The following is a 16,707-nucleotide window of genomic DNA, read 5'->3' on the forward strand; positions in this document are numbered from 1 at the left end:
CACCATTTAGAAAAGCTGTTTTTACATCCATTTGATGGAATTTCTAAGTCTCTTAAGGCTGCGATTAGCTATCATCGACCTTATAGATGTTATTCTGGGTTACTGGAAAATATGTATCAAAATAGTAAAAGCCTTCCTTTGCCGGAACCCTTGAACTACAAGCCTAGCTTTATATTTTCCACCAGGTTTTTGTGTCATGTATCCCATCTATTACCTAATGTATTGCAGCCAGGTGGTAAATCCGGTAACGTACCATGTGTAATTTTGCATGATAGAAATCGAATTCACTTTGACAGCTTCATTCCAAAACGGAGCTTCGGGTGAAGCCATAGCTTCTGCCGAAGTTTTTGGAACATTTCTACTAGAAATGACAATGCCATTAGGGAAATCATCACCAAAAGATTTCTCCTTTCGAGCTCTGTTTGCTTCTCCGAGGTTCATCTTTTTCTTCATTTTCTGAGATATCATTTATAGAACTTTCAACGTTGTTGTCTCAATTTCTGAGTCCTATCCGTTGTCTCTTTGCTCTCTGGTTTCGTTTTGAACCATGTTTTTCCTTGTAAGGAAAAATATTTTCGAAGAAAAGATGCGCTTTCTTGACTCCCATGACTGAATTTTTATGGATGTCTGATATTTCAGATTCATGTACCAGAGAACCGATACGCAGTACTATTATGTGCATATCCGATGAAAATGCAATCCACTGTTTTAGGTCCAATAGTGACCTTTTTTGGTGGCGCCGGCAAACTTTTGCCAAGCACCCCCACACTTTGAGGTATTTATACGAAGGTAATATACCTTTCCATAGTTCATATGGGTTTTGCCAGTTATTTTGTGTGGAATCTTGTTGAGGATATAATTAGTGGTAAGCAATGCTTCCCCCCACATGTTCTGGGGTGACCCAGATTCCTGCAACATTGCATTCATCATCTCTTTAAGAGTTCGATTTTTCGTTCAGCAACTCCATTAGATTCTGGTGAATAAGGGGCTGTAGTTTGATGTATATTCCATGTTCTTACAAAATGAATTGAATGGACCATCATACTCGCCTCCTCTGTCGCTTCTAACTACTTTAATAGTTGTTTTAAGCTGATTTCGACTCGAGTTTAAATTCTTTGAATTTATCTAAGGTTCATCTTTGCTATGTAAAAGATAAACATAACAATATTTGTGCAGTCATCTATGAAGGTCACAAAGTACTTTTTCCCACCTCTAGTTGGCATGTATTTTAAATCACATAAATCAGTGTGAATTAAATCTAGAGGTTTAATTAGTTCTTCAAACACGAGGTGAGGGCGTTTTTGTGAGCTTAGCCTGTACGCAAACTTCACATTTTTGTTTACTTGTTTTAAATTTGGGAATTAAATTAAATTCATTAATCTTGTATAGATTTATTATTTACATGGCCTAATCTTAGTGCCATATATTATAAAAGACTCAACCAAATAGCAACTGGCTCTTTCTTATTCATTGAAATTTCGGAGCTACAACTTTCGGAGGACGGTCATACATTCAACTTGACCAGTCCATCCTAACATAACCCTTTTCCAATACATCCCATTCTTCTAATCACGAGCTTATCCGCCTCAAAACTTGTGGCGAATCCATTCTTGCTGAGCAAGGTTCCCGAGACCAGGTTTTTCTCATGTCAGGCACATGCTTCACATTTGTCAGAGTGACCTCACGTCCAGATGTCATCTTCAAAAATCACATTGCCGCGTCCTTCAATCTTGGAGACTGCAGTGTTCCCCATCCTGAGCTTCTCCTGAGTCTTGCTTTTCTGATAGGTGCTGAACATCGCCCTATCAGTGCAAATGTGGGTGGTTGCACCAGTGTCATACCACCATTCCCTGGGGTTGTTGCTTTCAACCATGTTGGCTTCAGTCACACAACAGCAACAAGATCCTCCTCAGTGAGATTTGCCTGAGCCTTCTCATCTTTGATCTTCTTGCGACACTCAGCAGTCTTGTGTCCCACTTTGTTGCAGTAGTGACACTTCCCCTTGAATCTCTCCACATTCGCATTGATTCAATGCCTTTGTTCTTGAAGTTTTTTCCAGTAGTCTTCAGTGCTGCAGCAGTTTTCGAAGGCTTTGCTGGAGAATGAGCGTGTGCCTTTCCTTTGCCTTTGTGCTCAGCCATGTTGACACTATGCTCCTTAGCATTGATCTTGTCAGCAATTCGGTTCCTGGATTCCATCTGAAGCCTCATGATAAAGCTCCTCAAAGGCCTCTTCTTCTTCTTGTGCTTCAGGTAGTTCTTGAAATCCGCATAGCTTGGAGGAGCTTTTCAATGAAGCTGAGAGTTGTGAATGTCTCGCAGATGGACATCCCTTCAGCTTTCATTTCATGGCAGATGAGCTGGAACGCTTCCACCTGATCCATGATGGGTTTGAATCCACCATTTTGAAGTCATGAAATTTGCAACCACATACTTCTGGCAGCCAGCGTCCTCACCTCTGTACTTCTTGTCAAGTGATCTCCATAGCTCCTTCGCCGTTGGAATGTCACAGTAGACACGGTACAATGGATCAATGAGGCGACCCAAAATGTAGCCTTTGCAGACGAAGTCAGAATGCACCCAAATGTCAACACTTGCGAGAGTGTGCACATCATCAATCCCGTAAGGGACAAGGGGCTTGTCCTCCTGGATGAACTTGTCCAGCTTCATCGTTGTTAGGAAGAACATCATCTTCTTCTGCCACGTTTTGAAGTTTTTGCCATCAAACTGGTCTGGCATCAGTCCTTGAGTGAACAGGCTGGGCACAGACGGAGGAGTTGGTACTGCAACCGGACCACTTGAGGTTCCTAGACCTGAACTCGTTTGATAAAGACCAGCACCGAACAAGCTACGGCGCGTGGTTTCATCAGCACTGTTTCCCGCAGGAATGGTAGTGGTTGTTGTTGCTGCAGCGGTTGAGGAAGCAGGGATGTTTCCAGCGGTAGTCACACCAGATACATCAGTTGCAGCAACGTTGATTGGAGTTTGCGCGATGGTAGTGTCAATCGGGGTGTTGTTTGCATCCGTCATTTTTCTGTTGAGAAAACATGAAAACGGATTAGTACTCCATTCAACAATAACAAATTATTATTAATTAATAATAAAAATAATAATCTAAATCGATTTTCATTTTTGGTGTTTTGAACCAAATCATATCGATTTAAGTCTGAAAAAACGTTTTGCAAACTCGCTTAAAGCGTTCGCAGAAACCGTTTGTGTAGACTTTTAGATCGTTTCACAAACTCGCTTTATGAAGCGTTCGTGGAAACGATTCGAATACATAACGTTTTGAATAACAAAGTATCTTAAACGTTTCGCGGATGGTGCTAGAGAGCAAAACGCAAACCGTTTTGAGATAGGTAAGAGACGCTTCGCGGAAGTGCTAAAGAGCAGATCGCAAATCCGTTCTAGAACCGTTTACACAACCTTAAAAACCGTTTCATAAATCGTTTTTCAATCCGATTAAAGCTTTAGACAGAAAGCGATAAAGAGTTAAGATTGTAGAAGTCGGAAAACCGAATCAAATAAACGATATTATAAATGCGAGATGTTAAGGAAAGAAACGATTGAATATACGAAATAAAACCGGAACGGTAAACGTTTTCACAAACGATCATGGAGTCGAGATATGATATCTCTTTCCTTAACTCTTTATATTCGCTCCGTAGTGAGACGGGACTGTACGAATATAGAGTCCCAGGATAAAACCATGGCGACGATTCACGCTTCACTCGTGAATGCCCTATCGAACTATACTCTACGAAACACTCTCTAACATACTTACGCTAAGGGAATATTTGCTGGTTTTGATGTGAAAGAAAAAGTGAGAAATGAGAATGGAGGAGAGGCGATATTTAAAGAGTTGGAGACGAGCCACTTTCCGCAATCGTTGCTGCACGTGGGCGAAGATCTCGCGGAGATCGAGGGAAGGTGAGTTGCGAAACTTCTTCCTCAAGACGCGGTCTCTTATCTTTTAAATATCTCGAGAGGATAAACTGCATGTCGTTTTTATTTTCTAGACAAACTACTTGTCGTTTCAAAAATAAAATGCATGTTGTTTTTTGAGAATTAAATGGATCAAAATGTTGGGCTTAACTTGGTCCAAAAAAATCTTATTTATTGGGCCAGAGGCCCTCCACGACGACCGACGCCCGCGCCCGGCCCGGACGGCAGCGGCGGCGCGCGCGTGGGGAGCCACTCCTCTCTCTGATTTGGTTAATCAAGTGTAAGTGTGTTGACATATATATGCATGTGAAAACACATTCACTTCCCCGATGTGGGACAAACTTGTTTCCTCTTCATTAACTCAATATAAGGCCATTGATTGGGCCATTTATATTCACACGTTTTCAATTAAACGTAAAGCCCATTGGCTTTGTTTAAATTGATCCAACACTTTAAAGCAAATCTTAACTAGTAAGTGGAGTATAAACCGGTTTAGTATCTAAGTTCCAACATCTTACATGGTCGGTCAATATCAATTTCGGGTGTGATTGTGAAATTGTGATTTATATAGTTAACTAATTTATTTAGTTCAGGTGATTAATTGAATTCTCAAGAATAAATACTTTGCTCGCTTTGCAAAGAAAAAAAAAAGGAAAGAAATACTTTGCTCGCTTTCTAGAAAAATAAAAATACTTTGCTCGGACAAAAAGGCAAAGCTACGCCTCCACTGTCTTTTCTCCGTCTTCTCACACCATTTCGAAAATTCTCAAAAACTTTTACACAACACTTTTTCTCGCTTTCTCAACACCCTAAATCCTCCCGATCTATTACAACCTCCGATCAGAAACCATTCCCCCCCCCCGGCGGCGGAGGATGTCGTTTGAGTAATGGTGTGAGAAGTGATTTGTAATCAATGGGCGTAGTAGCTGAGGCGTGGAGGCCGCCGCCTCAGCTGAACAGAGCGGCGGCGGCGGGGGGTTATGGAAGTGGTGGAGATCTTTGTTGTTGTCGGGTGGTCAGCACAAGAGAAGCGTAATGTGGTGGAAATGGGTTTGCGGTTTCATGCTTTTCTCCTTAGCTGTCATCTCTCTCTTCACCGGTCATGTTGTCTCCCACCTCGAGTGGGCCCAGCAACTAAGCAAACGCAGCTTACTTGTATGGTATCCCCCTTTCTTTTACTTCCACTGAGATCAGTTTCTTGTACTAAGATTTGGATATATGTTCAGGATATGAGCCGTAAGGAACCAATTGATGTGTGGAAGTCAAAGTATTCTAAGTTCTTCTATGGATGCAGTGACAGAGGAAATAACTTCCCACGTAAGTGTTTACTACTTTCCAAATTGGTATTTGGATTCTAGTTGGAGAAAGTTTGTGACTTTATTGAGATATACTAGCAAGCAAATTTGGCTTTGCCCTCTTTTTGAGTTTTGTCATAAGTGCTTCCTGGCAACATGCTAGGTTGGGAATCTTTTTTTTTCATCTTGTTTTTGGGCATGTGCAGCTGCTGTTCAGGAGCATAAGTCTAATGGGTATTTGCTGATTGCGGCTAGTGGAGGTCTCAACCAGCAAAGAACAGGAGTAAGTGTCCCTTATATCTCTCAACAATACATGTATTAGGATATGCCCAATAAAGTAATACATATATTTGTATTGCTCATTGTCTTTTGGAAAATAAATGTTCTCTTCATGAGCAGATAACAGATGCAGTGGTTGTTGCACGGATTCTTAATGCTACTCTAGTTGTACCTGAGTTGGATCACCATTCTTATTGGAAAGATGACAGGTAACACCAAGTTTTTTTTTTGGCAAAATGAACAATGTTTAATGAATGCAAACATATCTGAATTTGTTTGGAAACACAAACATTTTAGTGAAAAGGTTGCTTTTGTTTACTGTGTGCAGTGACTTTAACGACGTTTTTGACGTTAACTGGTTCATCTCTTCCCTCGCAAAAGATGTGACTATAGTAAAGAGAGTTCCTGACAGAGTCATGCGCTCCATGGAGAAACCTCCTTACACCATGCGTGTGCCTCGGAAGTCTACTCCTGAGTATTATCTCGACCAAGTTTTGCCAATTCTCTCGCGGAGACATGTAAGACTCTGTTTCACCTAGTAGCCCCCCACCAAAAGTTCTATACTTTTTGTTTCAGTTTTGTACTGTCAGAGCTTGTTCATGTTTCTTGAAATCTTGCAGGTGTTACAATTGACGAAATTTGACTACAGATTAGCAAATGATCTAGACGAAGGCATGCAAAAGCTGCGGTGCAGGGTCAACTATAACGCTTTAAGATTCACAAAGCGCATACAATCAGTTGGAATGAAAGTGGTCAAGAGGATGAGAAAGATGGCCAAACGTTTTATAGCTGTCCACTTGAGGTTCTCCCATTTTAATAAACAGTCCAGTTTTTAGATTGTTTCTTCTTAATGGTCTTTCATGCACATAACCAAACATTCGTGCATTGCAGGTTTGAGCCTGATATGCTAGCCTTCTCTGGTTGTGACTTTGGCGGCGGTGAAAAAGAGCGAGCTGAGCTGGCAGAGATAAGAAAACGATGGGACACATTGCCTGTGAGTGCACCAATCCCTTCTCCATAGCTTTCTTAAAATCCCACTAGGAGATGCAAACATCTCACTAAGGCAAACCACTGCAGGATCTGGACCCTCTAGAAGAAAGAAAGCGTGGGAAATGCCCACTCACCCCACATGAAGTGGGCTTAATGCTGCGTGCACTCGGTTTCACCAATGACACATACATCTATGTTGCTTCTGGAGAGATATATGGTGGTGAAAAGACACTGAGACCACTCAGAGAGCTGTTTCCAAACTTTTACACCAAGGAAATGCTTGCCAATGATGAGCTCAAGCCTTTGCTTCCCTATTCTTCACGCCTTGCTGCCATTGACTACATAGTTAGTGACGAAAGCGATGTCTTTATTACTAACAATAATGGAAATATGGCCAAGATTCTTGCAGGTCGAAGGTAACCCACCTCCCTACTTGTTCCCATTAGAGCTCTTGTGTTAACGATGTTTTAAAAAAAATCATTGTAAACTTCAAGAAATTAATTTACTTAGTTGAATTAGTATTTGTTAAAAATTATTGAAAATACAAAAAAAATGATATATTTATTATAGTGATTTAATGTGTTTTCTTAATACGCTGTGAATTTTTTTATTTAAAAATCACTCTTTGTGAAACGGATGGAGTATATTATAAATCCATCAGAAATGAGAATCATCACTTTTGAATATGTGATTGCAGGAGGTACATGGGGCATAAGAGGACCATAAGGCCAAATGCGAAGAAGCTTAGTGCTTTGTTCATGGACCGGGAAAAGATGGAGTGGCAAACATTCGCCAAGAAAGTGAAATCTTGTCAGAGGGGATTCATGGGTGATCCTGATGAGTTCAAACCAGGACGCGGTGAGTTCCACGAGTACCCGCAAGCTTGCATTTGTCAGAGACCCTTCTCTTACGACAAAGCCTCAACGGATGATGATGATGAAGACATACCAGAAGAGGTGCACAACAACACCAGCTCCAGCGCTGGACATGGACATTTGTCTTCAGTAGACAATGAGCGTGACGAAGTCTTCCCAGACTAGTTGATTGGTTCGCTGGATTTTACTGTAACCAGGTAGGTTAAAAATACAAACTTTGAAGTAGAATAATAACATGAGACCATAAGAATCTACATGATTTTAATTAGAAGTGTTTATGTTGTTTCAGCTGTTGTAAGGAGGTTGATCAACAATACATGTAGAGGAGAGGTATAGGAGCTTCTCATGTAGCTACTTTTGTTGCTTGAAAGTGTTTATAGATACTTCTATCAAATAGGCATATACATAAGTCACCTCTCTCTCTTTGCTTCTTTCTGGTTTTGAAAAACACCAACTAAAGTATCTCTGGTCTTGTATTTTGTCTTATATTGTTACCTCAAATCTAGATTTTTTTTTTGGTCTTCAACTGATTGTTTTTTATCTTTTGTATTTCCTAGATTTACTGAAGTGTAAAATCAAGTTTTTTTCTCTGACCCCTAACATTTTTTTTTTGTTTGTATTTTTTTCTTTTGAATCAAAGAAACATGTTGGATTTGTCAATTCAAGTTTGATTATTTTATTTTGGTCCTATCTCAAGAGTCTTTGGAAGCACTCTGATATGGTTTGTTTCAAGCTTATTTAAACTCAAATGAGGCACATACAAAACTAGAAACTACTTGATAAAATCATAATCTCAATTCTCAAATCATTCCTACCACTCAAACAACAAGAAGATCGATAGTGTAGTGAGGGCGGGACATGTTCAAACCAAAAATGAGTTTTAAATTATAGTTGAAGAGAAAATATAGCACGGAGGAGACAAGTGAACAAGGTAGTTGGGACAGAGAAGAAAGCAGAATGGTCACTCTCCTCCAGTGTATACAACTGAGATGGTGGCCACTTCTCCACCATACGGTCCTGGAGTATAGGGTCACATAGGTTATCTTTACCAGTCTTGATGTAAACTCGAGGAACTTTCTCAGCTTCAGGGTTTGGAGGCAGCTGATCAATACCTCGCAAAGCCCTTACTGGACAAGGTCGCAACAGCTTAGATGCCAAAACTACATCCTACCAACAAGGCAACAACCATATATATATTTGATGACCTCATTGTAATTACTGAAACTGATTAGAGAAGTAAGTAAGAGAGTAACCTCAAGAGGGCTTTGGCTATAGAAATAATGCCGTCTATATTCCTCTTTCATTTGCGCACTAGTGGGTGGCTTATCAGCGCCTTCACCGTATGTAAACTCCCATATGTCTTCTTCTTCTCCCACAGACATCTTTAAAATACCACGAGAGTTTAATACATATAGTACAACTATGTCACTATCAAAACCAGTGTTCTTAAGTTTCAGCTTAAACTATTTCCAATGATTTACTCTTATCTTTTTTAAATGAGTAACTTTATAATAGAATTGATTTATACTCTAAAGGTATTTTAGAACGAAAAATAGAGTGATTGACCAAAAAAATAAAATACTATTGGAGCATATTTACTCTAAACTTTATTTTAGAGTGAAAAAATGAAATGAGTTTTCTAAACCGAGTTCTTCTTTTACAAATCGGTCTAGACGGTACCTAAACACTTATCCCTACAATAAGCTAACTACCACCTAACCATTTTTTGAACAGTGATTAAAACCAATTAGGACCACCCAAGGCAAATGTTTTTTTAGTGATTAGAAGGTTATGTGTACATATATACCCTCTTGAATTAACTTTCACCATGATAAGTCAAGAAAAGAGTAACTCACGATTGAACGAGGAGAAGACGTGGATCCGGGTTGAACCATGTCAGCTACGAGGTAAACGGTCATGGAGATTTTGTCTGTGAACTTGCAGAGAGCTTCGGTGACACTTGCTCCGCCTATGCTATGTCCCACAAGTATGATCTTGTGGTGATGAGGTATATCGGAGAGGAGAGAGAAGAGAGGACGGTTATAGTGGTCGAAGTCGAAGACGGTGTTAGCGTCGGTGAGGTTGATTCCAGCGCTGGTGAGGTCGACGGTGGTGGCTTTGAATCCGGCGGAGAGAAGAAGAGTGGTGAGTTTATACCAACACCAAGCACCGTGGCTGGCTCCGTGAACGAGTACAAAGTGAATTATGGGCTCATCATCACCAGCGTCTCCTCCCATAGCAGTCTCTCACACACTCTCTCTCTATACGTTTGAAGTTAAGTTTAGTCCACTTAATTTTAACACCCAAAAGTGAACGTGGTTTGGTTCACATGTTGGAGATAACGATTACAATATACTGTCCATCCTGTTTCTCCGACCCGTGGGACCAAACTAAATCGTCTCTCGTATAAAAAAATTTCGTCAAAGAAAAAAGAGTGTTAAATATGGAAACTATAGATAATAGGCTGAATAAGTTTTCTATTAGCGATGTACAACGTATTTACAAAGTATGTAGGTTTAAAGAGTAGACTAATGTATTTACAAAGAGATACTTTTAGTACGTACACCAAAACAAACATACATAATGAATGTTACAAAAGATTATGTTTATGAAGTGAACTTGAAAAAGAATAATAAAAAAAATCTAATAATACATGAATACTAAAAAATATTAAAAGTATTTCCTCTATTTACAATTAATAGATGTATTTATGTTCTCAAATATATTAAAATAAAACAATTAATTAATGAATATATCATTTTTTTTAAGTAATATTTTTTTACTAACTTTAAATTGATAGTGATTTGGTAAAAAAAGTTTTAATTAAAATTTATCATTATCAACTAATAGAAAAATAATTTGAAAAATAAATCTTTTTGACATGAATAATAATAATCTTTTAAAGACATTTATGAGGCAGTAGGGATCCAAAAAATTAGGGTCATTTTAATTAGGTTTCGGCTCATTAAGAAATTGTAGTAAGGATAAAAAATTGATTCTAAAACCGAGTTTTTTTTCTCTACTAATTTACATACAGTAATTATTAAAGTTTATCGAGTTTTATGGAACAGTATTACAAAGTATTAGTAAATGATAATTATCAAATGCGAATTGGGTTGGTAAACAAGAGCATCACGATCAAATCTAAGTTAACTAACGATGAAAGATTAAAGCAAAAGCAAATATAAAGGTATTCGTTTAAAACCATAATCCGAAGGCAATTGTATAGTCTCCAAAATTTGCAAAAACAAAAAGTCATCACGGAATAGATAAAACAGCAACAACATGAAACCTAAACGAAGAGTGAAGATAGCAGCAGAAACAATGATAGCAAAAGAGCAATCAACGGTAACGACGAAGGGAGACAGAGTTGTTCTTCTTCCAGGTTGCTCTGCGAGACGGGCGGTTCTTGTGGTTGTTGTGCCCTTTTCCGCGCAGTCCTCTGTTCTTCTTTCCCTCGGACGTAAGTCCTCTGAGCTCACGGTGTTTGTGAACCGGGTTGCAGATCCAGTTGATCCTCGGGTCGTTACGCACTGCGTTGTGTGCCGGGTCAACCAAGATGATCTCGTAGTACTTGTAGGTCGAATCCTAATTTCAAGAAATTGATTAAGTCAATAACGTCCTTAGAGCAGACATGAGAGATAGAGTGAGAGAGTAGTTACCTCGTTGAGCCAGTAGGAGTTGACGACTCTGAGGCCGCCCAGTTTCCTTCCAGCACGCTCCTCGGCAACAGAACGCTTGCTCCTCTGGAACTTGAGTTGGGTGACTCCCTGGTTTGTGGGCTTACCATACACAATACCCTTTGGCACTGGCCTCTTGCGTCCACCACGTCTCACACGGACACGGTACACCACAAATCCCTGTATTAGTGACAATAGTATGTTTTATGTACCAATCAGAACAAGAGCTAGATTTTCAGACATGTGTTTGTTTCAAGAAACACAATAAAAATCAAAACCAAGCAAATTAAAGCAACATCATACAATGATAGCACATCCGTTTCAGACAAGTACTAATTATCTACACTCCAAGATCTCATTTTACCAATAAAGTCAAGTTTTATGGGGAAAACATTACTTGTTTGGCCTTGTAGCCCAAACGACGAGCCTTATCGGGACGAGTAGGCCTGACGAGACGGACAATGGAAGGCTGCTGTCTGTACTCCCAGCACCTAACCCTCTGCACGAACCTCATGACATCGGACTGTTTCTTCCTCCATAGCTCAGACACATACTTGTAAGCACCTAGCGTTCACCACAATCAAATCGAAATTATTAAATTAGTTCGTAACAACAGATCCATAACACAAACATCATCTGAAGTTTGAAAGAGAGACGCTAAATCGATCTAAAGGGCGAGGAGAGTGGATCTAAAGGAGAGATGAGAAGAAGGATTTTTACCCATTTTCCAAGTTTTCGCAGAGCCGCACAACAAAAGGGTTTGCCCCTCTTGGCTTTAAAGAAAAGGACTAGGGTTTTAAAGAAACTGGGCTTACTGATTATATATATAAAAGCCCATTCTGTATGGGTTTGAAAGTTTGGATTAAACCTTATAAAGCAACAAGTACTAGCTAAACGACTGATTAGAATTAGGCCTAAGAGTTCGGTGTCTCATTCGGTATTGGTTTGGGTAAATCGGATTTTCGGATTTTCGGTGCTAAGCTCAAAAGTCCCATTCGGATTTTACTAATTATTGGATCGGATTCGGTTCGGTTCTTTCCGAGTTCGGTTCGGATCAGATGTAGCTGATGTTTAAATTGTCTAAAAAAAAAATTTAAAACTTCAAAAACTGACAATTCTTTTTTCAAAATCTATAAATCATTTACAAATCTAATTTAAACTATCAAAATTAGCTAAAAGTATTCAAAATAAAAAATAACGAAAACTACAAAAATATTTTTAATACTCTAAAATATCTAAATCACCTTAAAATATATAAAAATATTAACATATTTAACTAATTTCGGATATTTTCGGATCCTAGTTCGGATTTCAGTTCGGTTCGGGTTATAACCAAACACCAAAGTACTAAGCTCATAGGTCCCATTCGAATATTTTTGTATATCAGTTCGGATTCGGTTTCGATTTTTCCGGTTCGGGTTTAAGTAGGTAGTTCGGGTTGAGTTAAAAACGTCCAGGCCTAATTAAAATAATCTGTGTCTTGGCTAGGTATGGGCTTTCCGGAGTCTTGGTTTCGGAACGGTTGATTATCGAATAATCTGTTTCTTATATTCATAAGTTTTATTTGGTTTTAAAAGTTATCGAATTCGGTTTGGTTCTTTTGCGGGTTCGGTTCGGATTGGATTGTAACCAATATTTAAAATCGTTTAAAAATATATTTTTAAAACCTGAAATTTAACCAAACTTTTTTTTTAAATATATATATTATTCAAATTTAATTAAAAAAATAGTTAAACTATGTAAATTAACTAAAACTATTCAAAATAACAAATAAAATAAACTACAAAAATCTTTCGAATACTATAAATATCTAAATTATCTTAACATATATAAAAAACATTAATATATGTAACTAATTTTGGATATCTTCGAATGCTATTTAGGATTTCGGTTCGGTTATAATCAAATCTCAAAATACTAAGTTCATAAATCGAGTTCATATATTAATGTATAACGATTCGAATCCCCAGTTTTGCCAACGTCTAGTCTTGGGAGATGTTGGTGTTGCAAAATGTAGTTTTTGCCAGCATTTTTTCAAGACTATATTTCTGCTGAGTTTCGGTTTCCAGTGTTTTTATGTTGTTTTAAGATTATTATTATGGCAACAACTACAGAGAGAATAGCTATTATGAACTATTATTTTTTTTTTTTTTTTTTTTTTTTTTTTTTTTTTTTTTTTGTTTAACCTGGGGGTATCCCGGACCGAGGCCCAGACTAATCCCCAAGGGGAGGTGCAGCCCACGGATGGACCCTCTCTCCGGGTTTTCAAATGGGCCGAAAGCATGGCCCATATCCGCGTGGCCACAAGTCAGGGTAATCTGAGTGGTAACGGATTCGAACTCAGGTCCAGGGATCCTGGAACGCCATGTACCACCCGACCACTGACTCGTGGTTAATTATGAACTATTATTGGAATTAAAAAGTAAAAAGAAGAAGAAGAAAATCATCATTACTAATTTGAAACAATGTAGCGTTGAATTTAAGGAGTACAAACTCAATGGCAAATTTTGATAGAAGTTTTTTGATAAAACACCAGAACAAGCAAAGGAGAAACTAAGAATCCAAGACCCATGCAAATCCGGTCCGAAGATCGTTGCCGTAATCAGCCGCCTCCGGAGATCTCGTTCACGCCTCTCCGCTTGGCATTTCAAGACTCTTACCTGGAATTGATTTTTGGATCACTGTTTTAATTTTGATTTAATATGTTATTATGTGTTGGTTTTATTGGCTATTTAATATCAACGTTTTGGATTTTAAATATTTTAATTTTAATTTATAGTATAAAATTTTAATTCTGTAATTTATTTTATATTTTGATCACGAGTTTGCTCATTTAACTCATGATCTAGATGCTTAAGTTTGAGTTTATATATTGAAACTCATATAATAAATGAGGTTAGATGAACTAGCTTACGAAAGACCCGAACTCACTATGAACGAAGTTGAGTTGAGGCTACCTCATTTTGACACCTCTATCATTGTCCCACTAACAATAGTTTTAGGAGGCCCAAATAAATATATTTTGTTTTGAAACACAAGGGGCCAAATCAATATTTAATGAAATTACATATATATATATATATATATATATATTAATTTTAATGTCAATATAATTTTATATAGTATATTTATGTATAGTAAAATTATTGTAAGAATTCTATTTATAAGTTAGTCGGTAATATTTGATTTTAAATATCTAATCAGTCATTTTAATAACATGGTTAACTTCGTTTTATGTACATAAAAAATTCTAACAAACATGTATATGTATAGTAATCATAGTTTCTTTTTCTGTCAGTAACCATAGTTTCGTATTATTTATTTATCTATCTTCAAATATTTTAAGTTGATGAAAATATTTATAAGTTATAAGAGTAATTTATTTGTTATATCATGTAAATCATTTTTTAAAGAAAAATGTATAAATAAAAATTTGTTCATTAAAAATATATAAATAATAGGAAAATAACTTCATTCTGCTTATTTAATTCAATTGTAGTTATAAGAAAATCTATGCGACTTATTGTTATAGTCAAACAAGAAAAAAATAGAAAGATAGTAAATAATTATGTTATTAAATTTTATAATAATTATTTTTTACAACAATAATTAGATAAATATATAATTTCTAAAATATTTTTATTTATACTAAGTTAATGCTAATTTTAGTTAAAATTAAATTCAAAATTTTAAACATTTGTATTTTAATTTATTTATTGGCCTGCCTATAAGGCCGGTTTACCCTAGTTATAAATGTATTTTTGTAGTTTGTATTAAAATTTAATTTTTGCTAGTTCAAACTATGAATATAAAAATATCCCAAAACAAAGATTTGGCATTTATTTACAAATTTAAGATGGAAGCTAACTTCTACAACTATAAAAATGAAAAAACTACTTTTTTTTTTTTTTTTCATCGACTTTTACAGACTCAAAACGACTCTGTAAACCAAACAGGTAACTCTGCATCCATATGCACGACAAAGGTCGGTTGATTCCTAGCACTTCTGGCGAGGCTGTCGGCCTTTTGATTCTTCGTGCGAGATACATAAATAATATCTGAACTATGAAAGTTTCCTTTCAAAGTCTCGATATCTGCTAAATAGGTTGCAAAAGCAGGCCATTCTTCTGGTTCCGAAACCATCTTCACCAATGAGAACAATCTGTCGCAAATATAACCCTGTACTGTCTCAGATTCCGCATACACTCCATTGCCCATATAAAGCTTCTATCTCTGAGTGGAGAGGAGATAGGGAAGCCCTAACATTCCGTGCTCCCATAAGACCATCATATCCCTCAAGTATACTATGCCATCCCTGTCCCGAGAATATTTCCTTATCCTTCCAGGATCCATCAATAAAACACCACCGTCCTGGATGGACGGAAGATCCGAATTTTGTTGACCTACTACTGGTGTAGGGATAATTTGTGCCTCCTTCCAAAGTTTTGATTCTGTGTCTGCTAGTTTTATGGTATCCATAGGTTCAACGTCCAAATTGCTAAAAACCTTATTATTCCTTGCTTTCCAAATATACCATAATATCCAAGCAAACGATGATCCTCTAATTTTGGAAGAACTCTCCAAAATAAATAATCCATATTAGTGAATATAGACTCTGTGGGGAAAAAGGAATGATTAGATGGATCAGGGATAGGGCCCAAACCTGACGCGCTGGAGGACATTCAAAAAATACATGATTAATTGATTCCTCTGGAGCTCCACATCTATCACAATATAAGTCCCCGGATAATCCTCGTGAGTGTAAGTTCTTCCTTACCGAAATAACTACTTTTTAATAAATTAATAATAAATTATTTCTTATATAAATTTAATAAATTATTTCTTATATAAATTTAATAAACTACTTTTTAATAAATTACTTTTTAATAAATTATTTCTTATATAAATTTTAAATATAGTGCATATCAAAAAATTTCATAGCTTAAACTTCAACCTACGTATTTAAAAATAAAACAAACTATATAAATTTAATATAAACTATGCACAAGACTTTCAAAATATTAGGTAGAATATATTTTTCATTAAAGAAACTTTGTAAACCCAAATAATTCCGTGCATTTAAATTTAAAAATTATATTAAAACTTTGACAACATATTTCTTTATTTATTTCAACTTTACATAAAAATATATAAAAACACAATTTAAACATTTTTGTAACAAATTAGAGTTACGACATATGATAAAATTACAGCAAAATAAAAATTAATAAGTATTTAAATATCTAACGTAAATATTGAAACTAAATTTTAAATCTAAAAAAATAATCAAATTGGATTACAATATTTTGTCATCCATCGGTATAGTCGGTATTTTTGGGATCTAGCGATTTTAGCTGGTTTTATTAAATTTTTAAATAACTGATATTTTTTAAAACTAAACTAGATTACATATCAGATCAGCAGATTTACCGTTTTTACTGCAGATCCGGGCTGGGTTATAAATGCAAAAAATGTTTTACATAGATAACTTTTCACGAATTAGTAAAACATGTGTAATGTTGCTAACTAATGGATGTGCTTCAGATATTATATACGCTTTAATGTGGCATAGCGTGCTTACAGTTTTTTTTTTTTTTTTTGAAACTGGCTTTTCAATATAAAAGAGCAAAAGAAACAAAATGTT

The 16,707-nt window shown here is 36.6% G+C and overlaps 3 protein-coding genes across 3 annotated transcripts; 1 reads left to right on the forward strand and 2 right to left on the reverse strand.

Moving 5' to 3' along the window:
• Positions 1-4,590: 4,590 nt before the first annotated feature.
• On the forward strand, positions 4,591-7,904 carry LOC130499175 (O-fucosyltransferase 29). The gene is made up of 10 exons (XM_056993142.1): positions 4,591-5,099; positions 5,171-5,261; positions 5,446-5,522; positions 5,639-5,727; positions 5,847-6,036; positions 6,139-6,320; positions 6,410-6,512; positions 6,596-6,924; positions 7,206-7,580; positions 7,673-7,904. The coding sequence occupies exons 1-9, from the start codon at positions 4,980-4,982 to the stop codon at positions 7,546-7,548; spliced, it is 1,524 nt and encodes a 507-aa protein (XP_056849122.1). The 5' UTR covers positions 4,591-4,979; the 3' UTR covers positions 7,549-7,580; positions 7,673-7,904.
• Positions 7,905-8,141: 237 nt separating this feature from the next.
• LOC130499176 (pheophorbidase-like) lies at positions 8,142-9,701 on the reverse strand. The gene is made up of 3 exons (XM_056993143.1): positions 9,240-9,701; positions 8,637-8,765; positions 8,142-8,550 (listed from the first exon to the last, which is right to left on the reverse strand). The coding sequence occupies exons 1-3, from the start codon at positions 9,618-9,620 to the stop codon at positions 8,269-8,271; spliced, it is 792 nt and encodes a 263-aa protein (XP_056849123.1). The 5' UTR covers positions 9,621-9,701; the 3' UTR covers positions 8,142-8,268.
• An 865-nt stretch (positions 9,702-10,566) lies between these two features.
• LOC108820616 (60S ribosomal protein L15-2) lies at positions 10,567-11,925 on the reverse strand. Its single transcript, XM_018593595.2, has 4 exons — positions 11,784-11,925; positions 11,461-11,627; positions 11,046-11,243; positions 10,567-10,971 (listed from the first exon to the last, which is right to left on the reverse strand). Exons 1-4 carry the CDS (start codon positions 11,785-11,787, stop codon positions 10,726-10,728), a joined length of 615 nt encoding a protein of 204 aa, XP_018449097.2. The 5' UTR covers positions 11,788-11,925; the 3' UTR covers positions 10,567-10,725.
• Positions 11,926-16,707: the final 4,782 nt, after the last annotated feature.

This window comes from Raphanus sativus, chromosome 8 (genome assembly GCF_000801105.2).
Source record: "Raphanus sativus cultivar WK10039 chromosome 8, ASM80110v3, whole genome shotgun sequence".
NCBI classification, from domain to species: Eukaryota; Viridiplantae; Streptophyta; class Magnoliopsida; order Brassicales; family Brassicaceae; genus Raphanus; species Raphanus sativus.

Bases quoted from the DNA above. Each gene is read 5' to 3' on its own strand.
- LOC108820616 (XM_018593595.2), bottom strand. The intron at 11,244-11,460 runs GTAATGTTTTCC...TCACTAATACAG, and splicing joins TGGGCTACAAGGCCAAACAA to GGATTTGTGGTGTACCGTGT. The intron at 10,972-11,045 runs GTAACTACTCTC...TCTTGAAATTAG, and splicing joins ACTCCTACTGGCTCAACGAG to GATTCGACCTACAAGTACTA.
- LOC130499176 (XM_056993143.1), bottom strand. From the start codon at position 9,620: ATGGGAGGAGACGCTGGTGATGATGAGCCCATAATTCACTTTGTACTC. The intron at 8,766-9,239 runs GTGAGTTACTCT...GGTATTTTAAAG, and splicing joins CGTCTTCTCCTCGTTCAATC to ATGTCTGTGGGAGAAGAAGA. The intron at 8,551-8,636 runs GTTACTCTCTTA...CCTTGTTGGTAG, and splicing joins ATAGCCAAAGCCCTCTTGAG to GATGTAGTTTTGGCATCTAA.
- LOC130499175 (XM_056993142.1), top strand. From the start codon at position 4,980: ATGTGGTGGAAATGGGTTTGCGGTTTCATGCTTTTCTCCTTAGCTGTC. The intron at 6,321-6,409 runs GTTCTCCCATTT...CGTGCATTGCAG, and splicing joins TTTATAGCTGTCCACTTGAG to GTTTGAGCCTGATATGCTAG. The intron at 6,925-7,205 runs GTAACCCACCTC...ATGTGATTGCAG, and splicing joins AAGATTCTTGCAGGTCGAAG to GAGGTACATGGGGCATAAGA.